Source organism: Schistocerca piceifrons, chromosome 1, assembly GCF_021461385.2.
Source record: "Schistocerca piceifrons isolate TAMUIC-IGC-003096 chromosome 1, iqSchPice1.1, whole genome shotgun sequence".
In the NCBI taxonomy this organism is placed as follows: domain Eukaryota; kingdom Metazoa; phylum Arthropoda; class Insecta; order Orthoptera; family Acrididae; genus Schistocerca; species Schistocerca piceifrons.
Window position 1 is genome coordinate 421825840 of NC_060138.1, and position 17471 is coordinate 421843310.

At 42.6% G+C, this 17471-nt stretch overlaps 1 protein-coding gene across 2 annotated transcripts in view; it reads right to left on the bottom strand.

Annotated features, from left to right (window-relative positions):
• Nucleotides 1–17471, bottom strand: part of LOC124789845 — a 615167-nt gene that overhangs the window by 12616 nt on the left and 585080 nt on the right. For both annotated transcript variants that reach the window (XM_047257355.1, XM_047257364.1), the window contains exon 6: nt 7879–7995. In XM_047257355.1, coding sequence (XP_047113311.1) covers nt 7879–7995 — 117 coding nt within the window. The remainder of the gene's footprint in view (nt 1–7878; nt 7996–17471) is intronic.

A 17471-nucleotide genomic window follows, 5' to 3' on the forward strand; every position in this document is an offset into this window, starting at 1 on the left:
AAAGGGAGACAGATTCAATATTGTGGAAATTAAAATGAAGAAAGAATAGTAGTAATGTTATAGATTAATATCATAATTTGACTCATCACACATTGGGAGATGACATGTTATTCAGAAAAATGTGTCTTGGATCATTGCCTAATGCCCATAAAACAAAAATCATCTACACAGATACTCAGTTCATTGTACTGGTATTCAAAAAATATTAATTTTCTGTATATCTTGGCCAAAAGAAAGGGATGAAATATTTTACGTTTACACAGATATTCTGAATATAAATCTTATATATCCCTTCAGAATCTTTTACAAACTTTTCTTTCAGTGAAGTTTTCAAATCTTCTGAAGTTCAAAGTCCTGTGAGCTCATGGTGTTTAATTTTCAAAGCTGAACATTTTCCCCAGGTTTTAAGTTAATTTTCGAATATGAAAGGCCACACACATTAGTCTTCTAGCATCATTTAATAGTATTTAATATCACAACATGCACTTTTCTTTGGACAGAACTTTCTGTTTCACAGCAGCTAGAAAGGGGTGCTTCAAAATCATGACTGAAAATGTAAAAGTTTGAAACAGACTCTAGGACAGTTCCCTCCAGAGACACATAATTTATCTAAATATTCTATATATCATTAATAAAGCAGAACATATGCAATGAGACTAAATCATATTTCTTCATAGGGAGAACTAAACCATATTTCTTCATAGGGATCAAAATGGGTGGCAAGGAAGGTGAAGTGTATGGACAGAGACCCAATAATTACCAACTTGAAAACTTGCTCTGCAGGAAGACACATAAAAGTGGTGGTGAAAGCAAAGCTCCACATTCTGGTTCATTCAGGATTGACTGACTACCAAATCATCCTCTGTCAGTGGCATCATTTAGATGCAGTATGGAGGGTGTGGGGTCAGCACACCATTCTCCCAGTCATTGTTATTTTTCTTGATCTTGGAATCAGTACTACTCAGTCAAGTAACAGGAATCACAAGGCTGAATGCATCCAGTTCCAATCCTCACATCTAGGAAAAATTCCTGGCAGTACTGGAAACAGAATCTAAGTCCTCTGCATAGCAGCCACACACACAAGCCACTCAGCCATGGGGGCTGACTATTAGGTGGTGGGGTAGGCATCTACTGCAGAAATGCTATAGCCTATGAAAAAGTCACATGGACTAATGAGCTGAAAACTGAAATGGTACTTGAGGTTGCAGCAGTAAATTTCAAACTAAGGAAAACAGTCTGGGCCAGCCGCTGTGGCTGAGCAGTTCTAGACGCTTCAGTCTGGAACCACACTGCTGCTACAGTTGCAGGTTTGAATCCTGCCTTGGGCATAGATGTGTGTGATGTCCTTAGCTTAGTTAGGTTTAAGTAATTCTAAGTCTAGGGGACTGATGACCTCAGACGTTAAGTCCCATAGTGCTTAGAGCCATTTGAACCATTTGAAAACAGTCTGGTTATAGCAGCACTATGTATGTCAACTGAAAACAGTATTGAAGGTTTTTTTTTAACCATGTTGAAGACTTACTGAAAAAGACAGCAGAACATAAAAACATGTTTGTTGTTGAAGACATCAACATAGACTCATTATATAACAGAAATAATTATTTGCATTGTGGTGACTTATTACATTGTTATAACTATAAACACACAAAATGAGCATCTACAAGAATTGTTAGGGATACATAGATGCAATGATCATGTTCTCGTGAACATAACAGAGGAGAAAGTACACATAATCACCTTACAAAACTTCATATCTGTCCACAGAGCCATTATTACGCAAACTGCTGTAGCTTATATAGACAACAAAAAGTGATATATTTATATTATAAAAGAAAATGTAATTATGATAAACTTAGAAGAGCATTATACAGGGTGATTTTTTTCTACCATTTACAAACTCTCGGGATTGATCAACGAGAGTATATGGAACAAAAAAGGTCTAATGAACAAAGTTACAGTATGTGTTGAAAACAGTTTCCATATGCTTCAACACATGCGTGTACATGCTGGGGCATGTTCTGTCCCACACATTCACATCGGCCAGGTGACATCTGAATAGTGTCAAAGGCAGCATGAGTGTGCTGCTCCATTGTCTCCACATCTGAAATGGGCTCTGCATGCATGATACTTTTGAGATGGCCCCATAACCAGAAATCACACGGTTGAGATCCGATGAACAAGAAGGCTATGCAACTGGACCCCCTCATCCGATCCATTGATCAGGCAATACTCAATTGAGATGTGTCTGGACATTAATGGTGAAACGAGTTGGAGCACTGTCATGCAGCAGTGACATAATCCTTCAAATCATCAATGGCACTTCATCCAGCAGGGGAAGCAAAGTCAGCTGCAAGAAATGCCAGTAGTTCCACCTTTGAAAGGGCACAGCTGACATCCGTCCCCTTCCTTAATAAAACAATCCAAACTTGTGCTCTAAGAGAGAAGGAAGGAAAGTTACTACTCACCATATAGTGGAGATGCTGAGTCATGATAGGCACAATAAAAATATTCATACAATCACAGGTTTCGGCCATTAAGGCTTTTGTCAGCAGTAGACACTTATACACACACGTACACACACACTCACACAAGCGCAACTTGCACACACGTCTGCAGTCTCAGAGAGCTGAAACTACACTGCAAGCAGCAGCACCGGGGCATGATGGGAGTGGTGACTGGGTGGGGGTAAGAAGGAGGCTGGGTCAGGGAGGGGGAGGGATAGTATGGTGGGAGTGGCGGACAGTGAAGTGTTGCAATTTAGACAGAGGACAGGAGAGAAGGTGCGGAGGGGGGAGGGGGTAAGTAGTGGAAAGGAGAGAAATAAAAATTAAAAAAAATTAAGAGACTGGGTGTGGCGGTGAAATGATGGCTGTGTAGTGCTGGAATGGGAACAGGGATGAGTGAGGACAGTGACTAACGAAGGTTGAGGCCAGGAGGGTTATGGGAATGTAGGATGTATTGCACGGAAAGTTCCCACCTGCACAATTCAGAAAAGCTGCTGTTGGTTGGAAGGATCCATATGGCACAGGCTGTGAAGCAATCATTGAGATGAGGGATGTCATGTTTGGCAGCGTGTTCAGCTACAGGGTCGTCCACTTGTTTTTTGGCCACAGTTTGTCGGTGGCCATTCTTGCGGACAGACAGCTTGTTGGTTGTCATGCCTACATAGAATGCAGCATAGTGGTTGCAGCTTAGCTTGTAAATCATGTGACTAGTTTCACAGGTAGCCCTGCATTTGATGGGATAGGTGATGTTAGTGACCGGACTGGAGTAGGTGGTGGTAGGAGGATGTATGGGATCGGTCTTGCATCTGGGTATATTACAGGAGTATGAGCCATGAGGTAAGGGATTGAGAGCAGGGGTTGTGTAAGGATGGATGAGTATATTCTGTAGATTCGGTGGACAGCAGAATACCACAGTAGGAGGGGTGGGAAGGATAGTGGGTAGGACATTTCTCATTTCAGGGCACAACAAGAGGTAATCGAAACCCTGGTGGAGAATGTAATTCAGTTGCTCCAGTCCTGGATGGTACTGAGATACAATGGGAATGTTCCTCTGTGGCCAGACTGTGGGACTTTGTGAGGTGGTGGGAGACTGGAAAAATAAGGCATGGGAGATTTGTTTTTGTACAAGGATGGGAGGATAATTACAGTCAGTGAAGGCTTCAGTGAGACCCTCACTATATTTAGAGAGGGACTGCTCATCACTGCAGATGTGACAACCATGGGTGGCTAGGCTGTACAGAAGGGACTTCTTGGTATAAAATGGGTGGCAGCTCTCGAAGTGGAGGTATTGCTAGTGGTTAGTAGGTTTGATGTGGATGGAGGTACTGATGTAGCCATCTCTGAGGTGGAGGTCAACTTCTAGGAAGGTGGCTTGTTGGGTTGAGTAGGACAAGATGAAGCAAATGGGGGAGAAGTTGAGGTTCTGGATGAATGTGATAAGGTGTCCTCACCTTCAATACAGATAGCAAAATGTCATCAGTGAATCTGAACCAGGTGAGGGGTTTAGGATTCAGGGCTTTTAGGAAGGATTCCTCTAGATGGACCACGAATAAGTTAGCATAGGATGGTGCCATGTGGGTGCCCATAGCCATACCATGGATTTGTTTGTAGGTAATGCCTTCAAAGGAGAAGTAATTGTGGGTGAGGATATAGTTGGTCATGGAGACTAGGAAGGAGGTTGTTGGTTTGGAATCCATAGAGCGTCTGGAAAGGTAGTGCTCGATAGCAGTAAGGCCATGGGCATTAGGAATGTTAGTGTACAGGGAAAAGCACCAATAGTGACGAGCAGGGTACCGTGTGGTAAAGGGAAAGTAACTGTGGAGAGTGGGTCGAGGAAATGGTTGGTATCTTTTATATAGGAGGGTAAGTTCCTGGCAATAGGTTTAAGGTGTTGGTCTATGATAGCAGAGATTCTCTCAGTGGGGGCACAGTAACTGGCCACAATGGGGCATCCTGAGTGGTTGGGTTTATGGACTTTAGGAAGCATGTAGAAGGTGGGAGTGCGGGGAATGGTAGGGTTAAGCAGAGAAATGGACTCTGGGGAGAGGTTCTGGTATGGGTCTAAGGATTTGAGTAGTGAGTGGAGATGCTGCTGGATTGCTGGAATGGGATCACTGTGGTATGCTTTGTAGGTGGAAGTACCTGACCGCTGGCGGAGTCCTTCTGTCATGTAATCCTTGTGGTTCAAAACTACGGTGGTGGAGCCTTTGTCTGCAGGTAGGATTATAAGACCAGGATCAGTTTTTAGATGGTGGACTGCAGTTCTTTCTGTGGATGTAAGGTTAGTATGCATGTTGAGGGATTTGGGGAATGGTGGTGAGGCGAGGTTCAAGGATAAGAAATTCTGGAAAGTTAACAGAGTGTGGTTTGGAGGCAGTGGGGGTGGATCACGGTTGGATGGAGGAGTGAACTGGGTTAGGCAAGGTTCAATATTGTCTTTGGTTCAGTCTGATTGGTTGGGTTGGTGGCTAGGGACCGGGAGAAGGAGAGAAGATCTTTAACTAGTCCTGCATGGTTGAATTTGGGAGTGGGGCAAATGGAGAGGCCTTTGGAAAGGACTGATATTTCTGTGGAACTAAGGCTTCTGGAGGAAAGGTTCATGACTGTGTTGCGGGCCTGTTTAGGTTTTGAGTCCTGTGTGGTGGTGGGAGGGAGGTTTGGAGGGTGGGGTAAATGTATTAGGTCTGCGAGGCAGGGTTTGTCAGCTATGAGGGGGCGTGTGGGAGGTTTGGAGGTTGTTGTAGAAGTGGTAGACAGTGGTACTATGAGGTTGGAGTAGGAAGTGAGCAGAATGGAGAGCTTTTTGAGGTGGTGTTGTGCATGTTGCTCAAGTTCCTGCAGGGCAAGAGTTTCAATGTGTGTTATGGGTTCCAGGAATTTGGGATTATGTAGCAGGAGAATTTTGCTGATGGAGAGAAGGTACTGAGAGAAGGATTGGGCTTGGTTGATATGGTTTTGCAGGACTATGTTGGTGGGGGCTAAGGATTGGTGGAATCTGAACAGTTGAAGGTCATTGTGGAAGGAGGGGTGGCAACCAGAGATGAATGATTTGATGGTAAGGCCATTCGGGGGAATTTCATGAACCAAGCAACAACGCAGGAACAATATGTGGGACTGGTATCTGGCTAGGGATAAGGAAACTTTTCTGTATTGAGCAGATGGAAGGAGCAAGGATCCATGGTGATGCAAAAATGCAAAAAAATATGTACGAAAGTAGAATTATGTCCAAAAAATTATGCAAAAATACGCCCAAATACGTGTGAAAAGTATGAAATGGATGCACAGGGGAAAAAAAGGAGACGAAATCTGATGAAGATGATGATACTGGAAGGCGAAGACTCACTAAAATTGGCAAGAAGTCACAAAGGTCAAAGTAGAGAATAACTAATCATTAATAAATATATGTATATTACTGTGGGTAGCAGGTTTGAGGGTGGATAAGCATAGAGAAGGGGGACAGCAGATGTGACTGGATGAGGTGGATTTAGTGGGTGTGAATAGTACCTCTGTCCACATCAAACCTACTAACCACTAGCAATATCTCCACTTCGACAGCTGCCACCTGTTTCATTCCAAGAAGTCCCTTCCGTACAGCCTAGCCACTGGTGGTCGTCACATCTGCAGTGATGAACAGTCCCTCTCTAAATATACTGAGGGTCTCACTGAAGCCTTCACTGACCATAATTATCCTCCCATCCTTGTACAAAAACAAATCTCCCATGACTTATCTTTCCAATCTCCCACCACCTCACAAAGTCCCACAGTCCAGCCACAGAGGAGCATTCCCCTTGTAACTCAGTACCATCTGGGACTGGAGCAACTGAATTATATTCTCCGACAGGGTTTCGATTACCTCTTGTTTTGCCCTGAAATGAGAAATGTCCTACCCACTATCCTTCCCACCCCTCCTACCATGGTATTCTGCCGTCCACCGAATCTACAGAATATACTCATCCATCCTTACACAACCCCTGCTCTCAATCCCTTACCTCATGGCTCATAACCCTGTAATAGACCTAGATGCAAGACGTGTCCCATACACCCTCCTACCACCACCTACTCCAGTCCAGTCGCTAACATCACCTATCCCATCAAATGCAGGGCTAACTGTGAAACTAGTCACGTGATTTACAAGCTAAGCTGCAACCACTGTGCTGCATTCTATGTAGGCATGACAACCAATAAGCTGTCTGTCCGCAAGAACGGCCACCGACAAACTGTGGCCAAAAAACAAGTGGACGACCCTGTAGCTGAAGATGCTGCCAAACATGACATCCCTCATCTCAATGACTGCTTCACAGCCTGTGCCATATGGATCCTTCCCACCAACAGCAGCTTTTCTGAATCGCGCAGGAGAGAACTTTCCCTGCACTACACCCTATGTTCCTGTAACCCTCCTGGCCTCCACCTTCGTTAGTCACTGACCTCACCCATGCAGCCCCCTCTCTGTTCCCATTCCAGCACTACACAACCGTCATTTCACCGCCACACCCAGTCTTTTAATTTTTTTTAAATTATTATTTCTCTCCTTTCCGTTACTTACCCCCTCCCCCCTCCGCACCTTCTCTCCTGCCCTCCGTCTAAACTGCAACACTTCACTGTCTGCCACTCCCACCATACTATCCCTCCTCCTCCCTGCCCCAGCCTCCTCCTTACCCCCACCCAGTCGCCACTCCCATCATGCACTGGTGCTGCTGCTCACAGTGTAGTTTCAGGTCTCTGAGACTGCAGACATGTGTGCAAGTTGCGCTTGTGTGAGTGTGTGTGTACGTGTGTGTATGTGTGTCTCTGCTGACAAAGGTCTTAGTGCCTGAAGGCTATGATTGTGTGAATCTTTTTATTGTGCCTATCCGCGACTCAGCATTTCTGCTATATGGTGAGTAGCAACTTTCCTTCCTTCTCTCGTATTGTTACATTCCATCCTGGATTTTCCATTCTTTGATCCAAACTTGTGCTCTATCTGTGATGATGGAACCATAAACCCTAATCTTCCTTCCTTCCTTCTTCATGTAATTTAGGGTTTTGTTTTAAACCAAAACAACCATCAGTACTAAATCCATTTTTTGTCACAGCAGAGGACTCAAGTTCAACATCAGTTTGGAAACCAGCCATCTTTAGTTTTTAAAATTTTTTTTTCCAATTTTTTATATTCCTTTTATGTTAAGAAAAATAATAACATAATAATATTAATGAATAGCACACACATTGAATAAATTCATGGGAAAGAAAGGCTATAATTAAATATTATAGCAAAGTAAGAATAAAACTCCATATGTCTGGTTAAGTGGAAGAAATTTACAGTTAGCATATTTCAGAGATATTCTCTACCCTCTGTGTAGTTCATTAACTTTTCTGAAAATTAGTGTTGACTAACCTTTTGCAAAAGAAACACACTGTGATGGATCATCTGAGTCAGGGTAAAGATCACAACGAAACACCCTTGACAGGTCCAATGCAGTCAGAATGAAATCACTGCAGTCTTCAGCAACAGCTACAATCAGAAAAAAAGAGCAATACTTTAATTTTTTATCGAGTTTACATAATATTAAAAATTATGTTATACAAAAAATTTTTGCACTGAAGTTGTTGTTGTTGTTGGGTCTTCAGTCCTGAGACTGGTTTGATGCAGCTCTCCATGCTACTCTATCCTGTGAAAGCTTCTTCATCTCCCAGTACCTACTGCAGCCTACATCCTTCTGAATCTGCTTAGTCTATTCATCTCTTGGTCTCCCTCTACGATTTTTACCCTCCACGCTGTACTCCAGTACTAAATTGGTGATCCCTTGATGCCTCAGAACATGTCCTACCAACCAATCCCTTCTTCTAGTCAAGTTCTGCCACAAACTCTTCTTCACCCCAATTCTATTCAATACCTCCTCATTAGTTATGTGATCTACCCATCTAATCTTCAGCATTCTTCTGTAGCACCACATTTCAAAAGCTTCTATTCTCTTCTTGTCTAAACTATTTATCATCCATGTTTCACTTCCATACATGGCTACACTCCATACAAATACTTTCAGAAACGACTTCCTGACACTTAAATCTATACTCGGTGTTAACAAATTTCTCTTCTTCAGAAACGCTTTCCTTGCCATTCCCAGTCTACATTTTATATCCTCTCTACTTCGAACATCATCAGTTATTTTGCTCCACAAATAGCAAAACTCCTTTACTACTTTAAGTGTCTCATTTCCTAATCTAATTCCCTCAGCATCACCCAAATTAATTCAACTACATTCCATTATCCTCATTTTGCTTTTGTTGATGTTCATCTTATATCCTCACTTCAAGACACTGTCCATTCCGTTCAACTGCTCTTCCAAGTCCTTTGCTGTCTCTGACAGAATTACAATGTCATCGGCGAACCTCAAAGTTTTTATTTCTTCTCCATGGATTTTAATACCTATTCTGAACTTTTCTTTTGTTTCCTTTACTGCTTGCTCAATATACAAATTGAATATCATCGGGGAGAGGCTACAACCCTGTCTCACTCCCTCCCAAACCACTGCTTCCCTTTCATGTCCCTCGACTCTTATAACTGCCATCTGCTTTCTATACAAATTGTAAATAGCCTTTTGCTCCCTGTATTTTACCCCAGCCACCTTCAGAATTTGGAAGAGAGTATTCCATTCAACATTATCAAAAGCTTTCTCTATGTCTAGAAACGCTAGAAACGTAGGTTTGCCTTTCCTTAATCTTTCTTCTAAGATAAGTCATAGGGTCATAATTGCCTCACATGTTCCAACATTTCTATGGAATCCAAACTGATCTTCCCCGAGGTCAGCTTCCACCAGTTTTTCCATTCGTCTGTAGAGAATTCGTGTTAGTATTTTGCAGCTGTAACTTATTAATCTGATAGTTCGGTAATTTTCACATCTGTCAACACCTGCTTACTTTGGGATTGGAATTATTATATTCTTCTTGAAGTCTGAATGAATTTCACCTGTCTCATACATCTTGCTCACCAGATGGTAGAGTTTTGTCAGGACTGGCTCTCCCAAGGCAGTCAGTAGTTCTAATGGAATGTTGTCTACTCCTGGGGCCTTGTTTCCACTCAGGTCTTTCAGTGCTCTGTTAAACTCTTCACGCAGTATCATATCTCCCATTTCGTCTTCATCTACATCCTCTTCCATTTCCATAATATTGTCCTCAAGTACATCGCCCTTGTATAGACCCTCTATATACTCCTTCCACCTTTCTGCTTTCCCTTCTTTGCTTAGAACTGGGTTTCCATCTGTGCTCCTAATATTCATACAAGTGGTTCTCTTTTCTCCAAAGGTCTCTTTAATTTTCCTGTAGGCAGTATCTATCTTACCCCTAGTGAGATAAGCCTCTACATCCTTACATTTGTCCTCTAGCCATCCCCACTTAGCCATTTTGCACTTCCTGTCGGTCTCATTTTTGAGACGTTTGTGTTCCTTTTTGCCTGCTTCACTTACTGCATTTTTGTATTTTCTCCTTTCATCAATTAAATTCAGTACCTCTTCTGTTACCCAAGGATTTCTACTAGCCCTCGTCTTTTAACCTACTTGATCCTCTGCTGCCTTCACTATTTCATTCCTCAAAGCTACCCATTCTTCTTCTACTGTATTTCTTTCCCCCCATTCCTGTCAATTGTTCCCTTATGCTCCCCCTGAAACTCTGTACAACCTCTGGTTTGGTCACTTTATCCGGGTCCCATCTCCTTAAATTCCCACCTTTTTGCAGTTTCTTCAGTTTTAATCTACAGTTCATAACCAATAGATTGTGGTCAAAGTCCACACATGTGACGTAGCATGTGAAAGTTGCTGAATTGGACGGGTTACTCCTGTAACTTAAATATCAGATCTGAAGATGGTTCTGAATGAACCGAAACCGGTCATATGAATAATAAAAAAAAAAAAAATTTGCAATCAAGACGGATTTAAAGTAACATTATAGACATGAAGCCCACACCTACTAGAGTAGTACAAGTTTATATGCCAACTAGCTCTGCAGATGATGAAGAAATTGAAGAAATGTATGACGAAATAAAAGAAATTATTCAGATAGTGAAGGGAGACGAAAATTTAATAGTCATGGATGACTGGAATTCGGTAGTAGGAAAAAGAAGAGAAGGAAATGTAGTAGGTGAATATGGATTGGGGATAAGAAATGAAAGAGGAAGCCGCCTGGTAGAATTTTGCACAGAGCACAACTTAATTGTAGCTAACACTTGGTTCAAGAATCATAAAAGAAGGTTGTATACATGGAAGAACCCTAGAGATAGTAGAAGGTTTCAGATACACACTCCTGGAAATTGAAATAAGAACACCGTGAATTCATTGTCCCAGGAAGGGGAAACTTAGTTGACACATTCCTGGGGTCAGATACATCACATGATCACACTGACAGAACCACAGGCACATAGACACAGGCAACAGAGCATGCACAATGTCGGCACTAGTACAGTGTATATCCACCTTTCGCAGCAATGCAGGCTGCTATTCTCCCATGGAGACGATCGTAGAGATGCTGGATGTAGTCCTGTGGAACGGCTTGCCATGCCATTTCCACCTGGTGCCTCAGTTGGACCAGCGTTCGTGCTGGACGTGCAGACCGCGTGAGACGACGCTTCATCCAGTCCCAAACATGCTCAATGGGGGACAGATCCGGAGATCTTGCTGGCCAGGGTAGTTGACTTACACCTTCTAGAGCACGTTGGGTGGCACGGGATACATGCGGACGTGCATTGTCCTGTTGGAACAGCAAGTTCCCTTGCCGGTCTAGGAATGGTAGAACGATGGGTTCGATGACGGTTTGGATGTACCGTGCACTATTCAGTGTCCCCTCGACAATCACCAGTGGTGTACGGCCAGTGTAGGAGATCGCTCCCCACACCATGATGCCGGGTGTTGGCCCTGTGTGCCTCGGTCGTATGCAGTCCTGATTGTGGCGCTCACCTGCACGGCGCCAAACACGCATACGACCATCATTGGCACCAAGGCAGAAGCGACTCTCATCGCTGAAGACGACACGTCTCCATTCGTCCCTCCATTCACGCCTGTCGCGACACCACTGGAGGCGGGCTGCACGATGTTGGGGCGTGAGCGGAAGACGGCCTAACGGTGTGCGGGACCGTAGCCCAGCTTCATGGAGACGGTTGCGAATGGTCCTCGCCGATACCCCAGGAGCAACAGTGTCCCTAATTTGCTGGGAAGTGGCGGTGCGGTCCCCTACGGCACTGCGTAGGATCCTACGGTCTTGGCGTGCATCCGTGCGTCGCTGCGGTCCGGTCCCAGGTCGACGGGCAAGTGCACCTTCCGCCGACCACTGGCGGCAACATCGATGTACTGTGGAGACCTCACGCCCCACGTGTTGAGCAATTCGGCGGTACGTCCACCCGGCCTCCCGCATGCCCACTATATGCCCTTGCTCAAAGTCCGTCAACTGCACATACGGTTCCGTCCACGCTGTCGCGGCATGCTACCAGTGTTAAAGACTGCGATGGAGCTCCGTATGCCACGGCAAACTGGCTGACACTGACGGCGGCGGTGCACAAATGCTGCGCAGCTAGCGCCATTCGACGGCCAACACCGCTGTTCCTGGTGTGTCCGCTGTGCCGTGCGTGTGATCATTGCTTGTACAGCCCTCTCGCAGTGTCCGGAGCAAGTATGGTGGGTCTGACACACCGGTGTCAATGTGTTCTTTTTTCCATTTCCAGGAGTGTATTATATAATGGTGAGACAGAGATTTAGGAGCCAGATTTTAATCTGTAAGACATTTCCATCGGCAGGTGTGGACTCTGACCACAATCTATTGGTTATGAACTGTAGATTAAAACTGAAGAAACTGCAAAAAGGTGGGAATTTAAGGAAATGGGACCTGGATAAAGTTACTAAACCAGAGGTTGTACAGAGTTTCAGGGAGAGCATAAGGGAACAAATGGCAGGAATGGGGGAAAGAAATACAGTAGAAGAAGAATGGATAGCTTTGAGGGATGAAGTAGTGAAGGCAGCAGAGGATCAAGTAGGTAAAAAGACGAGGGCTAGTAGAAATCCTTGGGTAACAGAAGAAATATTGAATTTAATTGATGAAAGGATAAAATATAAAAATGCAGTAAATGAAGCAGGCAAAAAGGAATACAAGCGTCTCAAAAATGAGATCGACAGGAATTGCAAAATGGCTAAGCAGGGATGGCTAGAGGATAAATGTAAGGATGTAGAGGCTTATCTCACTAGGGGTAAGATAGATACTGCCTAAAGGAAAATTAAAGAGACCTTTGGAGAAAAGAGAACCACTTGTATGAATATTAAGAGCTCAGATGGAAACCCAGTTCTAAGCAAAGAAGGGAAAGCAGAAAGGTGGAAGGAGTATATAGAGGGTCTATACAAGGGCGATGTACTTGAGGACAATATTATGGAAATGGAAGAGGATGTAGATGAAGATGAAATGGGAGATATGTTACTGCATGAAGAGTTTGACAGAGCACTGAAAGACCTGAGTGGAAACAAGGCCCCGGGAGTAGACAACATTCCATTAGAACTACTGACTGCCTTGGGAGAGCCAGTCCTGACAAAACTCTACCATCTGGTGAACAAGATGTATGAGACAGGTGAAATTCATTAAGACTTCAAGAAGAATATAATAATTCCAATCCCAAAGAAAGCAGGTATTGACAGATGTGAAAATTACCAAACTATCAGTTTAATAAGTCACGGCTGCAAAATACTAATGCAGATTCTTTACAGATGAGTGGAAAAACTGGTAGAAGCCAACCTAGGGGAAGATCAGTTTGGATTCCGTAGAAATATTGGAACATGTGAGGCAATTATGACCCTATGGCATCTTAGAAGAAAGATTAAGGAAAGGCAAACCTACATTTCTAGCATTTGTAGACTTAGAGAAAGCTTTTGATAATGTTGACTGGAATACTCTCTTTCAAATTCTGAAGGTGGCAGGGGTAAAATATAGAGAGCAAAAGGCTATTTACAATTTGTATAGAAACCAAATGATAGTTATAAGAGTTGAGGGGCATGAAAGAGAAACAGTGGTTGGGAAGGGAGTGAGACAGGGTTGTAGCCTCTCCCCGATGTTATTCAATCTGTATATTGAGCAAGCAGTGAAGAAAACAAAAGAAAAATTTGGAGTAGGTATTAAAATCCATGGAGAAGAAATAAAAACTTTGAGGTTCGTCAATGTCATTGTAATTCTGTCAGAGACAGCAAAGGACTTGGAAGAGCAGATGAATGGAATGGATAGTGTCTTGAAAGGAGGATATAAGATGAACATCAACAAAAGCAGAATGAGGATAATGGAATGTAGTCGAATTAATTTGGGTGATGCTGAGGGTATTAGATTAGGAAATGAGACACTTAAAGTAGTAAAGGAGTTTTGCTATTTGGGGAGCAAAATAACTGATGATGGTCAAAGTAGAGAGGATATAAAATGTAGACTGGGAATGGCAAGGAAAGCGTTTCTGAAGAAGAGAAATTTGTTAACATTGAGTACAGATTTAAGTGTCCGGAAGTCATTTCTGAAAGTATTTGTATGGAGTGTAGCTATGTATGGAAGTGAAACATGGACGATAAATAGTTTAGACAAGAAGAGAATAAAAGCTTCTGAAATGTGGTGCTACAGAAGAATGCTGAAGATTAGATGGGTAGATCACATAACTAATGAGGAGGTGTTGAAGAGGATTGGGGAGAACAGAAGTTTGTGGCACAACTTGACTAGAAGAAGGGATCATGTTCTGAGGCATCAAGGGATCGCGAATTTAGTATTGGAGGGCTGTGTGGAGGGTAAAAATCGTAGAGGGAGACTAAGAGATGAATACACAAAGCAGATTCAGAAGGATGTAGGTTGCAGTAGGTATTGGGAGATGAAGAAGCTTGCACAGGACAGAGTAGCATGGAGAGCTGCATGAAACCAGTCTCAGGACTGAAGACCACAACAACATTTCATCAATTTCTTCATCATCTGCAAAGCTAGCTGTCATATAAACTTGTACTACTGTAGAAGGCGTGGGCTTCATATCTATCTTGGCTACAATAATGCGTTCACTATGCTGTTTGTAGTAGCTTACCTGCACTACTATTTTTTAATACATTATTAAACCTACTCGTTCATTACCCTATTTGATTTTGTTTTTATAACCCTGTATTCACCTGACCAAAAGTCTTGTTCCTCCTGCCACCAAACTTCACTAATTCCCACTATATCTAACTTTAACCTATCCATCTCCCTTTTTAAAGTTTCTAACCTACCTGCCCGATTAAGGGGTCTGACATTCCACTCTCCGATCCGTAGAACGCCAGTTTTCTTTCTCCTGATAATGACATCCTCTTGAGTAGTCCCCACCCGGAGATCCAAATGGGGGACTATTTTAACTCTGGAATATTTTACCCAAGAGGACGCCATCTTCATTTAATCATACAGTAAAGACATGCCCTCGAGAAAAATTACAGCTGTAGTTTCCCCCTGCTTTCAGCCGTTCGCAGTACCACAACAGCAAGGCTGTTTTGGTTAGTGTTACAGGGCCAGATCAGTCAATCATCCAGACTTTTGCCCCTGCAACTACTGAAAAGGATGCTACCCCTCTTCAGGAACCACATGTTTGTCTGGCCTCTCAACAGATACACCTCCGTTGTGGTTGCACCTACAGTACAGCTATCTGTATCGTTGAGGAACGCAAGCCTCCCCACCAATGGCAAGGTCCATGGTTCATGGGTGGCAGTGAAGTATAAATGTAAATAAATCATATAAATTTAAATAAATCATAAAGAGAGACTGCTACACACATCAAAAAGTGTAAACATTAAACAGCAGGTACCTACATAACGTTTTTGTGGATATTGTAATTTATTTATTGAACTTTTGATCTTTATTGAAGTTATCTCGAACTGAAGTATCTCTTTTGTTGTTGCTGTCCGGTAGTTCTCAAGATGTGACAGCAGTAGAGAAGATATCTGTGCGTATGGTCAGTGTGAGTTAATGTGTTACAGGGCTATTACAAATGATTGAAGCGATTTCATAAATTCACTGTAGCTCCATTCATTGACATATGGTCACGACACACTACAGATATGTAGAAACACTCATAAAGTTTTGTTCGGCTGAAGCCGCACTTCAGGTTTCTGCCGCCAGAGCGCTCGAGAGCGCAGTGAGACAAAATGGCGACAGGAGCTGAGAAAGCGTATGTCGTGCTTGAAATGCACTCACATCAGTCAGTCATAACAGTGCAATGACACTTCAGGACGAAGCTCAACAAAGATCCACCAACTGCTAACTCCATTCGGCGATGGTACGCACAGTTTAAAGCTTCTGGATGTCTCTGTAAGGGGAAATCAATGGGTCGGCCTGCAGTGAGCGAAGAAACGGTTGAACGCGTGCGGGCAAGTTTCACGCGTAGCCGCAGAAGTCGACGAATAAAGCAAGCAGGGAGCTAAACGTACCACAGCCGATGGTTTGGAAAATCTTATGGAAAAGGCTAAAGCAGAATCATTTCTTAAACAGGAGATTGGAAAACCGATGGATCGGTCGTGGTGGAGATCATGATCAACAATTCATGTCATGGCCTCCATGCTCTCCCGACTTAACCCCATGCGATTTCCTTCTATGGGGTTATGTGAAAGATTCAGTGTTTAAACCTCCTCTACCAAGAAACGTGCCAGAACTGCGAGCTCACATCAACGATGCTTTCGAACTCATTGATGGGGACATGCTGCGCCGAGTGTGGGAGGAACTTGATTATCGGCTTGATGTCTGCCGAATCACTAAAGGGGCACATATCGAACATTTGTGAATGCCTAAAAAAACTTTTTGAGTTTTTGTATGTGTGTGCAAAGCATTGTGAAAATATCTCAAATAATAAAGTTATTGTAGAGCTGTGAAATCGCTTCAATCATTTGTAATAACCCTGTAGTTTCATGCCCCACTGGGAATTTGTACAATTAATCATAATGAGTGGAATGCATCATTTTACATTCACAGTACACATTCATTTGTAAATATGGCTACATGTTGGCCATTTACAAATTTTTCTCTCTGTTTGATAGAGAAAAAATGTGTCTCTATAAAATGCATAATTTTATTTTCTGAAACCATTTTTTATTTTCCACTCATCATATTTCATTACAGCAGAGGTTGAAAATGCCACCTCAGTTGTAAATTACTTTATATTCACATGACCGGTTTTGGACTGTTATAAGCCCATCCTCAGGTGTCATAGCTGAGCTGTGGTCCATGAACTGTAACAAATCTACTTTTAGTTCAAAAAACTGGTTCCTATTAAAAGTATTTAAACTGAGTACTGGAAAAAAAGATTTACTGCAGTTCAAAACTAAAAATTCTATGGTAAATGAAACCCACATAATCTTAGAAACCAAGAACTGAAAGAGGCATGCTGTGTTAGGTTTTTAGGAATGCATATGAACCAAAATTTTTCATGGTCTTCACATATAAAGTGCTTTGCAAATAAATTAAACAGACTGACCTTTTCAATGAAGACTCTGTCACATTCAGCTAGCTTGGAACAAGAAAAATAGCTTACCACAGCTATTTTGAGTCAGGTATAAAGTATGGTATTATTTTTGGGTTAACACAAGTAAAATGATTAGAATATTAAAATTACAATAACCAGCTGTTAGAAATACAATATGTGTAATGAAAAACCAAAAGAATCCTGTTGCCCACTGTTAAAATATTAATGCCCCCCGTTTTTACATTTATGAACAGATTGTTTTTGTATACAGTAACCCTAAGTCATTGATGGACAATGACTTTAAACATCAACACAGCACTAGGAACAAAAGGAATTTCGTATGTCCCACAAGAAAGAAAGATAGACAGATAGATCCACAGCATGGAGCTAGGGCAACTGGATCAAAAACTATGAAAGTTGTTAGTACATAAATGCTATTATTCCTTGGAAAGGATGCAGAATGATGATATGGGCAAGAAAGCAAATGGTTGTTAATTAAGCGTAGCAGTTTTATGTCAAATAAA